General features: G+C 40.1%; 1 protein-coding gene across 3 annotated transcripts in view; it reads right to left on the reverse strand.

The window, feature by feature from the left end:
• Window positions 1-1,684: 1,684 nt before the first annotated feature.
• LOC148874143 (syntaxin-52-like) overlaps window positions 1,685-14,371 on the reverse strand; it is a 35,595-nt gene continuing 22,908 nt past the window's right edge. For all 3 annotated transcript variants that reach the window (XM_088958804.1, XM_088958797.1, XM_088958788.1), the window contains 4 exons: window positions 4,040-4,245; window positions 3,838-3,938; window positions 3,714-3,758; window positions 1,685-2,059 (listed from right to left, as the gene is read on the reverse strand). In XM_088958804.1, coding sequence (XP_088814930.1) covers window positions 1,928-2,059; window positions 3,714-3,758; window positions 3,838-3,938; window positions 4,040-4,245 — 484 coding nt within the window. In that variant the 3' untranslated portion in view covers window positions 1,685-1,927. The remainder of the gene's footprint in view (window positions 2,060-3,713; window positions 3,759-3,837; window positions 3,939-4,039; window positions 4,246-14,371) is intronic.

Below are 14,371 nucleotides of genomic sequence, written 5' to 3' on the forward strand. Positions count from 1 at the left end.
ACAACTGAGTCATCTTCCACACGAAGGTGGATGGCATATTGAATAACCCAAATGGCATAACTAGCCACTCATATAGGCCTTTACAAGTCTTGAAGGTTGTCTTCCATTCATCTTTTGGCCCGGTGCAGATCTAGTGATAGCCACTATTCTGTTATATCTTTATGAAAAACGTGGCCTAATTGAGTTGGTCCAACATCTCCTCCAACCAAAGTATGGGGAATTGGTAGGGGATAATTCGGTTAAATCCAAAAAACTGAACCAAAATTTTCAATTTTGATTTTTCGGTTCGGTTTCCTTGGTTTTTTATTAATTCGGTGTTTGAACAATTCCATTTTCAGTTTCAGTTTTTAAAATTAGAAATTTGCTTAACTGAATTAACCAAACTTTGAAATTTGTTTTCTATATATTACACTCTTAGTTTAATACCCTTGATATATTACAATTTGTGCCATATTGCAGATTCCCATCAAATTCAGATTTGCCCTCACAAAGCACTCCTCACAGCACTTATAGCCACAGATTGGAAATATCTGCACATTACATTGTCATTCATGGAGAGATATTCCCAATGCACAGCTGCACCTTGTTGTGAGGTTGATGTGAGAAACACTCTATAAGGAGCAAATCCGAATACCTGCCCACCTGTCCCCAAAACAAGTTTCCTCTATTAACCTTCGCATCAGCCAACTATTGGCTGATTTATGATTCCAATTGAAACTAGGCTCAGTTTGGAAAGAGTGCAAATACAAATACAAACATGTCGATGTTTCCTCTACGTAGCCACCAAAATTTAGGTTAATCATGTTCAAATCAGGTCACCCCCATCTACAAATCACCCCATCGGTGACCGATGATGATTGAGCTATGAAGCTATCCAATGCTATCCTCTTCAAATGCCTTCAAATGAAAATGAATTCAAAAGTTGCAACGTCTTAATCCAATGAATCACCCTTATTGGGATGGACTCAATGATTGGAGCCTAAAGACATCTCCAACCAGATTACTATGCCTTGCAAAGCATAAATGCAAAATGATAAAATCCTAACCAGATTAATATGCCTTGCAAAGCAATTCTGTGTTTTTTTTTTCCAATTCAGTACTTCAAAGATAAATATGTTAAGAGGGGTTCTAATATTTAAACATATAGAAACCCCTACATCCTAGTGTATAGTGCACAGGGGTTCTGCCTTTGGAGTCTAGACTCTACGCATAGGGTGTTGGAATCCCTGATGTATTCATTAAAGTAAATACCTGAAATTTACACATCGAGCAATTAGTTGATCAAATCATGATTGCTATTTGCTGGGGGGTGGGGTGGGGGGTACACCCGGGTTGTGTAGCCCATTTTTGCCATTACCAAACAAAAAATAAAATACTGAAATGTACTTAACGCCATTAAGGGTCATCATATCTAAACTGTGTTTAGTGCATCACTTCAAGCAACGATTCAAGATTCAAATTCATGTAGGCTATGGAACATTAGAATAAAACAGATTATTAGTAGCTTCGGCACAATCACCAGTATCAGAATTCAGAAGTTCAAAACTTCAGGTCATTTGGAACTGGGGTTCACAGACCTGCGAACATGGCATGAATGAATAATTTGCTTTTTATTGCCACTACGTATTAAGAGATCTCTCTTGTAATTCGAGAGTTCCTTAGTTTAATTTCTCTTGGAAGTAACTAAAGCCACAAAGATGATAAAACATTTATTCTCTAGACTTGGCCAGTTGCAATTTACAAATAGGATTTCTTCGGTTACACAAAATCACAAATGCCATAACCGTTGCAGAGACAAAGCCTTTCAGGAAACAAGGATCAGACTGAGCAATGACATTGAAAAACGGCCGGCTGGCCCACACAAACAACACGTGAACAGAGATAAAGAAAAGGTTATTGTGTTTAACATTCATTATTAGAAGTAATACTACAAGTACTTGATCAGCGCCCACACAACAACAGCCAGAATCACAATTCCAATAACTGAGAAAAGCAAGCACATGCAGGAGCAACCTCCCTTGGTACGTTTGTTCAGGATTGCCAGTCTCTTTTGCACTCTCTGCCACAAACATGAAGAAATTTTAAGAGGGAAAAAAGGAAATGCTAAAATTCAACCAAAGATGCATATTGAAAGATATTGGCAAAGAAATCCAACCATAAGGTAACACCAACAACTTTGTCAAACTTGTAAAACAAAAGATTAGTGCCATTAAACGAGTTTATGCAACTACTGGGTAACTGTCCTCAAAGGTCCTCACCAGGCTTGCAGCCATGCATTGGGAACATCTTCGCATGAATATATACAAGTACATAGGTGTTCCCAATACATGGCTGCAAGTTTGTGAGAATAGTGTGAGGACCAATTTCACGAGGATGAAATCCAGATTCCACTCTGCCACAAAGGAGAAAATTAAAAGAGAAAAAAGAAATGTGAATATTCATACACATATGCATGTTGAAAGAAAAAAAAAATTTGAACTATCAAACATCACATTCAACAATCGTGCCAAACCATTAAACGACTTTATGCAGTCATTTTGTAGCTACTACCTAAGCCTACAGACAAGGTGGGACACATGCCAAATTGTCTTTTAGCATCTCTTCATGGGTCTCACCATGTCAGTAGAGAAAGGTATCCAAGACTCGCATGAATTCTTGTTAAGTAGCATTCCTCTAGACAAAATTTCTTGATATCTTTTGGGGAGGGGGTGGTAAGCCCATCCCCCAACCTGGTGCAAGTGGTATTCGATCCCAAGTCTCCGCTACAACCAGCAGGAGACCTTACCAACCAGTTGGTTGGCACCTTGCTTCCTCCAGGCAAAATTCCCACATAATGTTATGCAGTAACAAGTGTAACTAGTGAAGGATGGCAACATCAGTGGAACCTGCTACAAACTTTAAGCAAGTTAATTGACCCAAATTGGTCCATCAAACATTTAATGCGATGGACTTCAGTTTTTACTCATGTAGGCCTTTCCTGTACTATTTAGGGGACTTTTGATTTGTTTCAGTTCAATATAAATAAAACCTGCCAATTAATTGTTCTCACTTGCTGATTAAAAACATACTTCCCTCTCCTGGGAAGTCCTCATGTTGCACCCCCAACTTTGTCCTATAAAAAAAAAAAAAACATACTTCCCTCTATCATCATCATCATCTATGCCTTGACCCATCGATATGGGGTCAGGTACACGAATCCTGTTTCACCACTCTGTTCTGTTCAGTGCTATGTCCCTTGTAAAATTATGGATGGTTAAATAATTTCTTATTAATTCCACCAAATCCACCCAAGTCCTTTTCAGTCCGCCCCTAGCTCTTCTGGCCCCTTCAACTTTCACTTGTTCTATAGGTGCCATAGATGGTCTTCTATGCACGCCACCAAACCATCTCAATCTACTTCTCTTATTTTATCACTTATTAAAGCTACTCCTAGGTTCTTCTGTATGACTTCATCTCTAACCCTGCCCTAGTTTTACCACTCATCCATCTAAGTATTCGCATGTCTTCCCCTTATAAAGTTCTTAAAAAAAGAAATAAAAACAACACCATACATCAAGAGCTCACTGATTGCATAATTTAGACAAATGTATCACAATCAGAAATTCCCTGCAGCACCTATGCGTTTAAGTGTGTGGGGGAGTGTTTTCTGCCGTTCTGCCCAATAAGATTCTAAACTAATTAAAAGAAAGACATGTAGGTGTTAAAAGTGTAACCTGTAGCCTCGAGTCTGTTGATTCTACATGTTCGTCCAAAGTATCCTGTATAATGTGCAAGCAACAAAAATAAGATCAACATCCGATACAGAACTATGAGAAAAGAAAATGATCAGAAACATACAATGAGTCTAGTATGTAAGCTGAGTTCCTCGTTGACTGCCAGTGCAATATGTTTTGTACTTAATACAGTTTCCTCCAATTTCTCAAGACCCTCATCTTGTTCTGCTTCCAATGCAACACCACATATATATATTGACGTAAGTAAACTTAATGAAAATAAGACAATAAAAAAGAATCTTTCTACCAAAAAGGTGAGAATTTGCCTTTCATAATTTGCCTTTGAAAGCCAACAAGACCGTGATTATCCAAGCCGGTTGTTCTGCTCATGACATCAGCTGGCTTTTTATCTGGTCCTATTAAACTGTCTCTATTAGCAAAATTGGACATGTTCAATGTGGAAGCCATCTGGTTGGCTTTCGATTTCAGGTTTGCAAGCATATCCTGACGCCGATGCATCTCCTTCTCTGTTCTGTCCTTACAATGAAACTCAGCAAAAAAAACTTTGGAAACAGATTGACTGAAAACAAAATAGTTATTTTAACTGAAAATTCATGGTTGTATAGCTACCACATTAGATATTGAGTTCAAATATTTAATAATAAGAGCATAATGGAAAAGAGGGGCCCTGGTATACAAAGTTCTGATTGTCCAGTTGAGAGAACATAAAAACTAATTATGCCATTAATCAATATCCCTACATAAACACACTCAACCATGTAGTCATGATAGGATCATCATACTTCTAATATTAGACTATATCTGGAGTTTCCATGCAAGTTCAAAACTTATAATCTTGAGCCACCTAATTGATGAGTTGACCTGAACCTGATATAAATATGCTTGATAAGCTTTAGTTTTTTTCTGGTAACAGATGAAATTTCTTGACCATATGTAAAAAAATATGCATGTACATAATGCTGAAGCACCCCCAGGCCCCAACATATAGGCTAGCTTTTGCTACCCATCTCTCTGAAATAAAAGATTCTTTTATTATAATTGACCCCAAAGCATAATAACCCTATAAACCCCTGTTTCTCCATGCATCAGCCAACAAGTTTCCTGATCTTTTCATCCACGAGTAAGTGATCGTCATGTCCTTTTCCAGCTATCTTATTTCTTTTATTTGTATTGGCAAGCACTTTAGCAACATCCTTGTTGAGATAATTTAGTTATTTGTCTTAGGGTCTGTTTGGCTAGTTAAGGCGTTTTTATATTTCAATTTTTTTTATTTCTGTTATGTCTGTTATTGTACTCACTTACAGCAGGGGCACAAGGGTCTTTTCCCTTCTTATTTCTGCCGCCCTATATAATATAATAAAGCTGGCGCCGCCAGCATTGTTCCATTGCCAATCTCTTCTCTTCTCTCCTTTCTCTCTTCTTCTTCTCTTCTCCTTCTCTTATTTCTGGCCGGCCTCACTGTCAAGATGGAATCAGAGCAGGAATACTGACTGAGAGAACAGATCGAACAAGCTTCCTTCCTTCTCCAACTTGCTGAATCTGGGCAGAATAGAGAGATGAATCTGGGCAGAACAGATATCTGTATCTGGGCCGAAGAAAACAGATCTACAACTGGAACAGTCCTTCCTTTTTCTCTTCGTTACCCTCCTTGGTCGTGTACCAAGTGAAAAAACCAAATGAATCTGGGCTGCTGAATGCTGTCAGACCTTTGTGAGGTTTATACCTCTTGTGTTTTGGGATCGTGTAATTCTGTTCCTGTGTTAAGGTGACTGTAGGTCAAGGATGACCTGTTATCTCAATTTTTTGGCTTGATTATAAGTGTTAAGGATCTCTCATTCTGATTAATGTTCTTAGACATTCTGGAAGGCTGGTAGGTTGGGACTGTCAAAACCGTACAGGTCCGAAATCTGCCGAATCTTGCCTTTTTTTTGTCCTGAAATTGGTACTATTTGTGCTCAGACTGTTTTCAAACCCAAGTGTGTGGGTGTGGACTGAGTACGTGTGTGGAGCATTTTTTTTTTTTTTGAGTAAGGAGGGATCCTAAGTCCGGGGTTTGGGACTGATTGTCTGTTTTGACCATGTCGTCTGAGAATTCTGCCACTTCAGAGATTCCAGGGAGCCACAATGGAGTGAGTGGGGGCATGGATATGAGTTTCCCCATGGCTGTTATTCCCTTTGATGGTCTGAACTACCTTGAATGGTCTAGGGGAATAAAACTCTACATCACTGCTAGGGGGAATATAGGATATATCAATGGGAGAGTGAAGGAACCGAAGTACGGAAGTGCTGAATATGATAGGTGGAACCAAGAGAATAGTATGGTGATGTCGTGACTCTTAGTTTCCATGCAGCCACAGGTAAGGAAGACTTTTATGTGGGCTGAAACTGCTTGTGAGATATGGGAACAAGCAAAGTCCACCTATTCAGAGTAGAGACATTACGCCAAGATATACCAACTGCAAGCTGAATCCTCTACTTGCAAACAGAGGGAGAGGAGTCTCTCAATGTACTATTCCAGTTTGACATCGATATGGAAAGAACTTGATTACTACCAGAATGTAAATTGGAAGTGTGATGAAGATGCAAAGGCATATAAGTCACTTGTATCTCAGCAGCGGGTCTTTGCCTTTCTCATAGGGCTGAATCCTTCATATGAGTCCATCCGAGTGCAGATCTTGGGTAGTAAAGACTTGCCATCAGTTCAGGAGGTGTATGCCTTAGTGCAATCAGAAGAGAGTAGAAGAAGTGTGATGAATTGTGTAGAGGGGGAGTCAGTTGCCCTAGCTGTCTGAGGAAATTCAGATTCAAATGTCGGAGGTGCTTTTAAGAAAAGTAACTCTCAGAAAAGAACAGATGATAAGAGCAAACTTTGGTGCGCTCACTACCAGAAGACACGAGACACGAGAGATACATGTTGGGATCTCCATGGAAAACCTAAATGGGCACAGGATTTGGGTAAGAAGTCAACACCTGATCAGGGCAAGAAACCAAGCCAGCAGAATCAGAAGAAGTATAACTCAGCTAATTTGGCGTCGACAGAGACTAGTCCATTGGTAACTTAGGAGAGGCATCCCAGTTCTGACCTTAAGGAAGAAATTATCAACTCCTTTCGTGACCATTTGGAATTGTATGGTAGGACGTCCTGCCATATGGATTCTAGTCCTACTCCCTCTACCTCTTTCGCGTCTACATCAGGTAACGCTGCCACTGCCTTCCATGTGTCATCTCATACTACTGATTCTCCTTGGATTATTGACTCCGGATCCTCAAACCACATGACCGGTAAGTCAAATTTATTTCAAACATATAACCTCCTCTCTGGGAGAGATAAGGCCAGACTAGCTGATGGTTCTTTCTCTACCATAGCTGGCCAAGGTACCATACCTCTCCCATTCGGCCTTACCCTTTCTAATGTACTGCAGGTTCCGAAATTACCTATTAATTTGTTGTTCATTAGTAGTATAACTCATTCCTTGAACTGTTCAGTCACTTTTTTTCCGTCTTCATGTGTGTTTCAGGATTTGGCCTTGGGGAAGACGATTAGTAGAGGGAGCATTGGGGATGGTCTCTGCGTGTTGGAGAATAAAACTGAACTTGTGGCTACAAAGTCCATGAGTTTGTCAAGTGAGAGTCAAGCCTATTTATGGCATAGTCGTCTAGGTCATCTTTCTTTTGAGTCATTAAAAGTTGTGTTTCCAAAGTTGTTTGAGTCCTTGTCAATGAGTCAGTTACAGTGTCAGACATGTCAATTGAGTAAACAATGTAGAAGTTCTTTACCTTTGAGAAATAAAAGATCTGAATTTCCATTTCATAGTTTATTCTGATGTTTGGGGCCCTGTTACTCTACCCACCGAGGCTGGATATAAGTACTTCATTACCTTGATCGATGATTACTCTAGATACACTTGGGTTTACCCTATGTGATCTCTAGATGAAGTGCCGAAAATTGTAAAAGACTTTCAACGCATGGTGTTCACTCAGTTCCAAACTGAAATCCATATCTTCCGGTCAGACAAAGCGAATGAATACTTCCATAGTGATCTCACAGAGTTTTTTGCTTCGAGTGGGTCACTTCAACGAAGCTCTTGTGCCAGGACACCCCAACAAAATGGTGTTGCTGAACGAAAGAACCGTCACCTTCTTGAAGTGGCTCGTGGCTTATTAATTCATATGAATGTGCCAAAACGTTTTTGGATGGATGTCGTTTTGTGTGCTACATACATCATCAACCGTATGCCGTCTCGGTTGCTAGAGTATAAGGCCCCACATCAACTTCTGTTTCCTACAGCTCCGTTGTCCACCATTCCGATGCGAGTTTTTGGGTGTCGTTGCTTTGTCCATAACTTGTCCCCTACTCGAGGTAAGCTTGATCCTCGGGCTATTCCTTGTGTTTTCCTTGGTTACCCCTTATCTCAAAAGGGGTATCGCTGTTATGGTCCTACCTCTTGCAAGTACTATGTCTCCATTGATGTATCCTTCTTTGAGAATCAACCTTTCTTCTCGGTTTCTCCTCAGGGGGAGAGTAGGGTTGAGGAGAAACAGGCGACTCAAACTCAACTACCTCATTTATCCGATCCTCCTCCATTCCGGGTTTTTCATCGTCGCCATAAAAGTCAACAGAGTTCAAGAGTCGTGGAACCTAACACTATGCAACCAACATCATCGGATTCACCAGAGGCAGATCCGTCTCATCAGCCAAGTACACTTGCTCCTATTGATATGATTGTTCCTCTAAATGTTGATTCACCTGTCATCAATGATCTTGATATTCTTATTGCTAAGAGAAAGGGTGTTAGATCTTGTACCACTAATCATCCTATCTCTAATTTTGTGTCTTATGATCATGTTTCACCTTCATTCCGTGCATTCCTCTGTGGACAGTGTCCCCGCTCCTAAGAATGCGGCAGAAGCTTTATCTAAACCTGAATGAACAGATGCAATGCAGGAAGAAATTGATGCATTACACAAAAATGGCACTTGGGAGTTGGTGGACCTTCCTGAAGGGAAGATACCAGTGGGTTGCAAGTGGGTGTTCACAATGAAACACAAGGCTGATGGAACTGTTGAAAGGTACAAGGCTAGACTGGTGGCAAGAGACTTTACATAAGTATATGGAGTGGACTATGCAGAGACTTTTGCTCTAGTGGCCAAGATGAACTCTATCAAAATCCTTCTTTCATTGGCAGTAAATCTTGACTGGGAACTTCACCAATTGGACATCAAAAATGCTTTCTTGAATGGTGACTTGGAAGAGGAGGTGTACATGACCCAACCTCCAGGTTTCTATGCCAAAGGCAATGAACAAAAGGTGTACAGGTTAAAAAAATCTTTATATGGGTTGAAACAATCACCTCGGGCTTGGTTTAGTAAGTTCCATTTAGCAATCCAACAGATGGGGTTCAAACAATGCCAGCCAGATCACACTCTATTTGTGAAAAGAGGTGAAGGGAAAATTGCAGCTCTTATTGTGTACGTGGATGACATAGTGATCACAGGAGATTGGGAGGCTGAAATACGGAGACTAAAAAAATTCTTAGCCACTAAATTTGAGGTGAAAAATCTAGGCCCTTTACGTTATTTCCTTGAAATTGAAGTTGCTCGCTCTCACAAGGGCATCTTTATTTCCCAACGGAAATGTGTGCTTGGTCTACTAGAAGATACATGCAAGTTGGGGGTAAAACCAATTGACTCACCAATTGAATCTAATCATCATCTAGGAGACAGACAGGGAGAATTTTTGAAAGATGTGAAAAAGTTCCAGAGACTTGTAGGGAGACTCTTGTATTTGTCTATGACTAGGCTTGATATTACTTATGCAGTGGGTGTCCTTAGTCAGTTCATGCACAACCCTAGGACAACTCACTTTGAACCTGCAGAGAGGATCCTTAGATACCTCAAGAAGTTTCCCGGAGATGGTTTGTTGTTCCAAAAACATGGTCACTTAAAGGTGGAAGTATATATTGATGCTAATTGGGCAGGAGCAGTCGATGACCGAAAGTCTACCAGTGGGTATTATGCCTTTGTAGGAGGAAACCTGGTCACATGGAGAAGTAAAAAACAAAGTGTGGTGGCTAGATCTAGTGCTGAAGTAGAATATAGAGCGATGTCTCATGGGGTTGCTGAAATCATGTGGATAAGAAATCTGTTAGGTGAACTGGGTTTTGCAGTGAGCAATCCTGTGTCACTCTACTGTGACAATAAAGCTGCCATCAATATTGCTGCTAATCCAGTCCTGCACAGGCACTTTATTAGAGAGAAATTTGAAAATGGAGAAGTGTGTACTCCATATGTCAACTCAGAAGAACAATTTGCAGATATCTTCACCAAAGGTCTTCATCATGTGCGGCACAATGATCTGTGTGACAAGTTGGGCATGATTGACATCTATGCTCCAACTTGAGGGGGAGTGTTGAGATAATTTAGTTATTTGTGTTAGGGTCTGTTTGGCTAGTTAAGGCATTTTTTATTTCTGTTATGTCTGTTATTGTACTCACTTACAGCAGGGGCACAATGGTCTTTTCCCTCCTTATTTCTGCCGCCCTATATAATATAATAAAGCTGGCGCCGCCAGCACTGTTCCATTGCCAATCTCCTCTTCTTCTCTCCTTTCTCTCTTCTTCTTCTCTTCTCTTCTCTTCTCCTTCTCTTATTTCTGGCCGACCTCACTGTCAAGAATCCTCTCAGCCATCCCAGTACCACTTTAGAGTCTCCCTCCACTACTAAATTTCTTGAGTATTTTGGACAACCTCAAACCTTATAAAGCTGCACCAGCTTCAGCTCTTGTGGCTTTCCATTACCTATCAGGCCTAGAGAGATGGATGGTATCAACAATTTCTCCACCAATGCCCAGTGTTCCTGGATTACTCAAGCTGATCCATCAAAGTTCAGCTTACACATATATGAGCTAAAGGACTCCATTGCAACCATGGAGGTCTTGCTGTTAATGAGTAAACCACATGCTGCCACCTTCCATGAATGTTTTCTATGAAGAAGGGATATCTAAAGTTTTGATCATTGAAAACCTTAACCACAATGTTGTCCATGATTGCTTCCTCTAGACATGCCTTGTCATTGAAAATTCTAGCATTCCTCTCTTCCCAAATTGCCCACAGCACACTACCCTTGTGCATTTCCACATTACTATTCCTCTCTTCTTTGGTAGTTTGATGGAGGGTCTGAAAAGACTTTCAATATTGGCTGTTCGATCCCACCTGCAATCAAACAAAGGCAACCTTTTGCAAATAAAAGTGACATAAAAGCAGGAAATTAGTAGGTCATAAGTAGCTTACCCGCTTGCATTGAAAGAGAAACATATGTGGGGAGACAACTACCAAGTAGGTCCCATCTTCTCTTATGGAGCATTTCAATACTTCCCAACAGAAAGCCCAAATTTTAGGTGGGACTAGCCCATGCCAAGTTTCTTTGACCATAAGTACCTAACTTAGTTTTGAAAAGGAAGATAATGCTTTAAGGCTCCATTTGTTTTTTAGTAAATGGGAGAGGGGATTATTCAATGGGGAAGTGGTTCCTTTTGACCAACAATCCCATGTTCGCTTTTCGGTAAATCATGGGTCCCACAGTAAACTGCTTTTCCAAGGTATCACTTACATGGGTAAATGATACCCATCTCCTAGGTGGGAAATTTTCCACCTAGGGAAAAAAAAATTGGCCATAATCTTATAGGACAAAATTGGCCCTTCTATTAATGCATTAAGTAGAAAAGTTTGGATAACATGTTTTGATATAAAAACTGTAAAAAAAATAAGAAAAGAAAGATAAGAAAAGGTTTCAGCTGAGAAAGAGAGATGGAAGAGAATGGGAGAAGCTCAGAATTAGGTCTGGCCGCCCCTTTCATTAGATTATATACTCATTAATAAAAGAGAGTACAAAGACAAGTATGCCCCTAGTAAGTCGGTTACTTGTGAGAACTTAAAAACTCTTAACTTAAAACATAAACTAATGGGCCTAAGGCCCAATAACTCACTAACTATGCTATGTAAATAAAAAACATGTTATATCAGCCCAAAACTCAACACTCCCCCTCAGGTTGGGAATAAATGTCACACATTCCCAACTTGCGCAGATCATGCTCAAGCTTGTTTCTTGCAACTCCTTTTGTAAGAACATCAGCAAGCTGCAAGTTAGATGCACCATATGGCAAGCAAACTTCTCTAGATGTCACCCTTTCTCTTATAAAGTGTCTATCCACTTCTATATGCTTCGCCCTATCATGTTGAATGGGGTCGTGGGCCATGTAATTACTGCCTGATTGTCACAATATAGCATCATAGGTTCTTCGGCCTCAACTCCAATCTCCCCTAACAAGGAACGGATCTAGAGGAGCTCTGAAACACCATTTGCCATGGCTCTGCATTCAACTTCTACACTTAGCCTTGCCACAACTGTCTGTTTCTTACTTTTCTATGAAACTAAATTACCTCCAACAAGAGTACAAACTCCTGACGTAGATCTCCTACCATCTAGACACCCTACCCAATCAGTATATGTGTAAGCCTCTAACTTCAACTGTCCATGTTCAGCAAACAATATGCCTCTACCTGGGTGTCCCTTTAAATAGGAAAGTATCCTGTCAATAGCCTCCCAATGCTGAACTCGTGGGGCATGCATGTATTGACTCACCACACTCACTGCATAAGAGATGTCTGGTCATGTCATACATAAGTATAGCAACCGCCCCACTAACCTCTGATATCATCCAACATCCTTCACTAGTACACCCTTCGAAGCATTTATCCAGTGGTTCTGATCAAATAGGTGTATCAACTGCCCTTGCCCCAAGTTTTCTTGTCTCTTGTAGTAGATCTAGAGCATACTTCCTTTGTGAGACGAAGATCCCATGCTTGGACCTTGCCACTTTAATGCCCATAAAGTACTTCAACTCCCCAAGATCCTTAATCTCAAACTCTTCGTGTAGATTATTCTTTCGGGTCTCAATCTCACTCAAATCATTTCCTATGACTACAATGTCATCCACATACACTATCAAAGCTGACACCAATGACCCCCTCCTCTTCACAAAACGAGTAAGATCAGATTGAGTTGAGTATAGCCAAATACAACTAATGCACTTCTAAACCTATCAAACTAAGATCTAGGTGATTTCTTTAAACCATATAGACTTCTTCAACCTGCATACCATTCCTTTTTCCACATTATTGTAGAAACCAGCTGAAAGAGGTCCATATACACCTCCTCCTACAAGTCCCCATTGAGAGAGACATTCTTCACATCAAGTTGGAAGAGTGGCCAAGAGTAATATAGCTGCTAGTGATAGAAGATCCCAAACTGAACTCATCTTTGCCACTGGTGCAAAAGTTTTCAAGTAATCTATGCCATAAGTTTGACTATACCGTTTTGCAACCAGCCTCGCCTTGTACCTTTCTATACTCCCATCAGTCTTGTACTTCACTGTATAAACCCATCTGCATCCAGCTGTCTCTTGCATAGCTATCTTCCACTCAAGTTTGGACAGTGATTTAAAAAGCGTGCCTAGGCACATTTTAGGGTAGGCACCTCGCCCAGGTTCTAGGCGCAGCCCATTCAAAAGGCGCACGCCTAGTGCGCCTTACCAAAGCTTTGAGAATCCCCTATTTTGTAATGTTGTCCATTAATTCATCCTAATAAAATATCTTCTTAAAAGCAATTAAAACTATAAAATTATTATTTTTTGTGTGAAAACTAAGAATTTAAGACCCTAACATGGACTTCCTTGGGCTTGCCTCGAGGGGCGTGGCACAAAGACAGCTCGTAGAATTAGGAATGTAATGTCACATTAGCTACTTGATGCAATTGAGAAAAAAAAAAAAAGAGATTGTGGGTTTTATATGCTTGAAAATGTTTTATATGTTTGATTTCATTTTTAAATTCTCATTTGAATATGCTTTACATATTATATAGGTTTTTTAAAACATTTATTTTAAAACTTAAGTTTATATTTTTATTAATATTATGTTTTATAATTTTTTGATTTTCTTTTTGCTTTTTCTAAATTTTTTGCATTTTTTAAATTTTTATCTTTTTTTTTTAAATTGTCTGCCTCGCCTTGTGCCTCAAGTGCAAAATGGCCCTTACGCCTTGCGCTTTTAAAACACTAGGTTTGGAAAGAGCCTCACTAACACTCATGGGTATAAACACAGAGTCAAGGGAGGAAAGGAAGGCCCGGTAGGAAGGGGATAATCCACTATAGGATAGTATGAGATGCAATGAACAATACACTTCCTCTTCCCTTTTCTAAGGGCAATAGGGAGATCAAGGTCATCCTACAATGGTGTTAGGAGCAAGGGTAATAGTATCAATAGGAACTAAACCATCGGGTGGAACAAGAGGCATACCTGGGTCTATGTCGGTCGAACCTAGAAACTCCGATGAGCCGATAGGGAGTGACGCGGGTTCCTCTACTGTGGAATCAACATCCCTTTGTTGTTGTAGGCATTATCGTGTAAAACACTGAGAGACAAAATACAATGGAGGTGGCAAAGTGGGTGAGATAAGTAGGTCAAACACTGGAGTATACAAAAGAGCTGGAACAGGAAGTGGTTTAGATTACTCACTTCCTTCTCCAAAACACTCTCCTTGAGAAGAACCCATCGAGAAAAAAAGGTGTGGACTCAAAAAAG

The sequence above is a fragment of the Nelumbo lutea genome, chromosome 1 (genome assembly GCF_056320005.1).
Source record: "Nelumbo lutea isolate HS-2025 chromosome 1, American lotus-T2T, whole genome shotgun sequence".
Lineage (NCBI taxonomy): Eukaryota > Viridiplantae > Streptophyta > Magnoliopsida > Proteales > Nelumbonaceae > Nelumbo > Nelumbo lutea.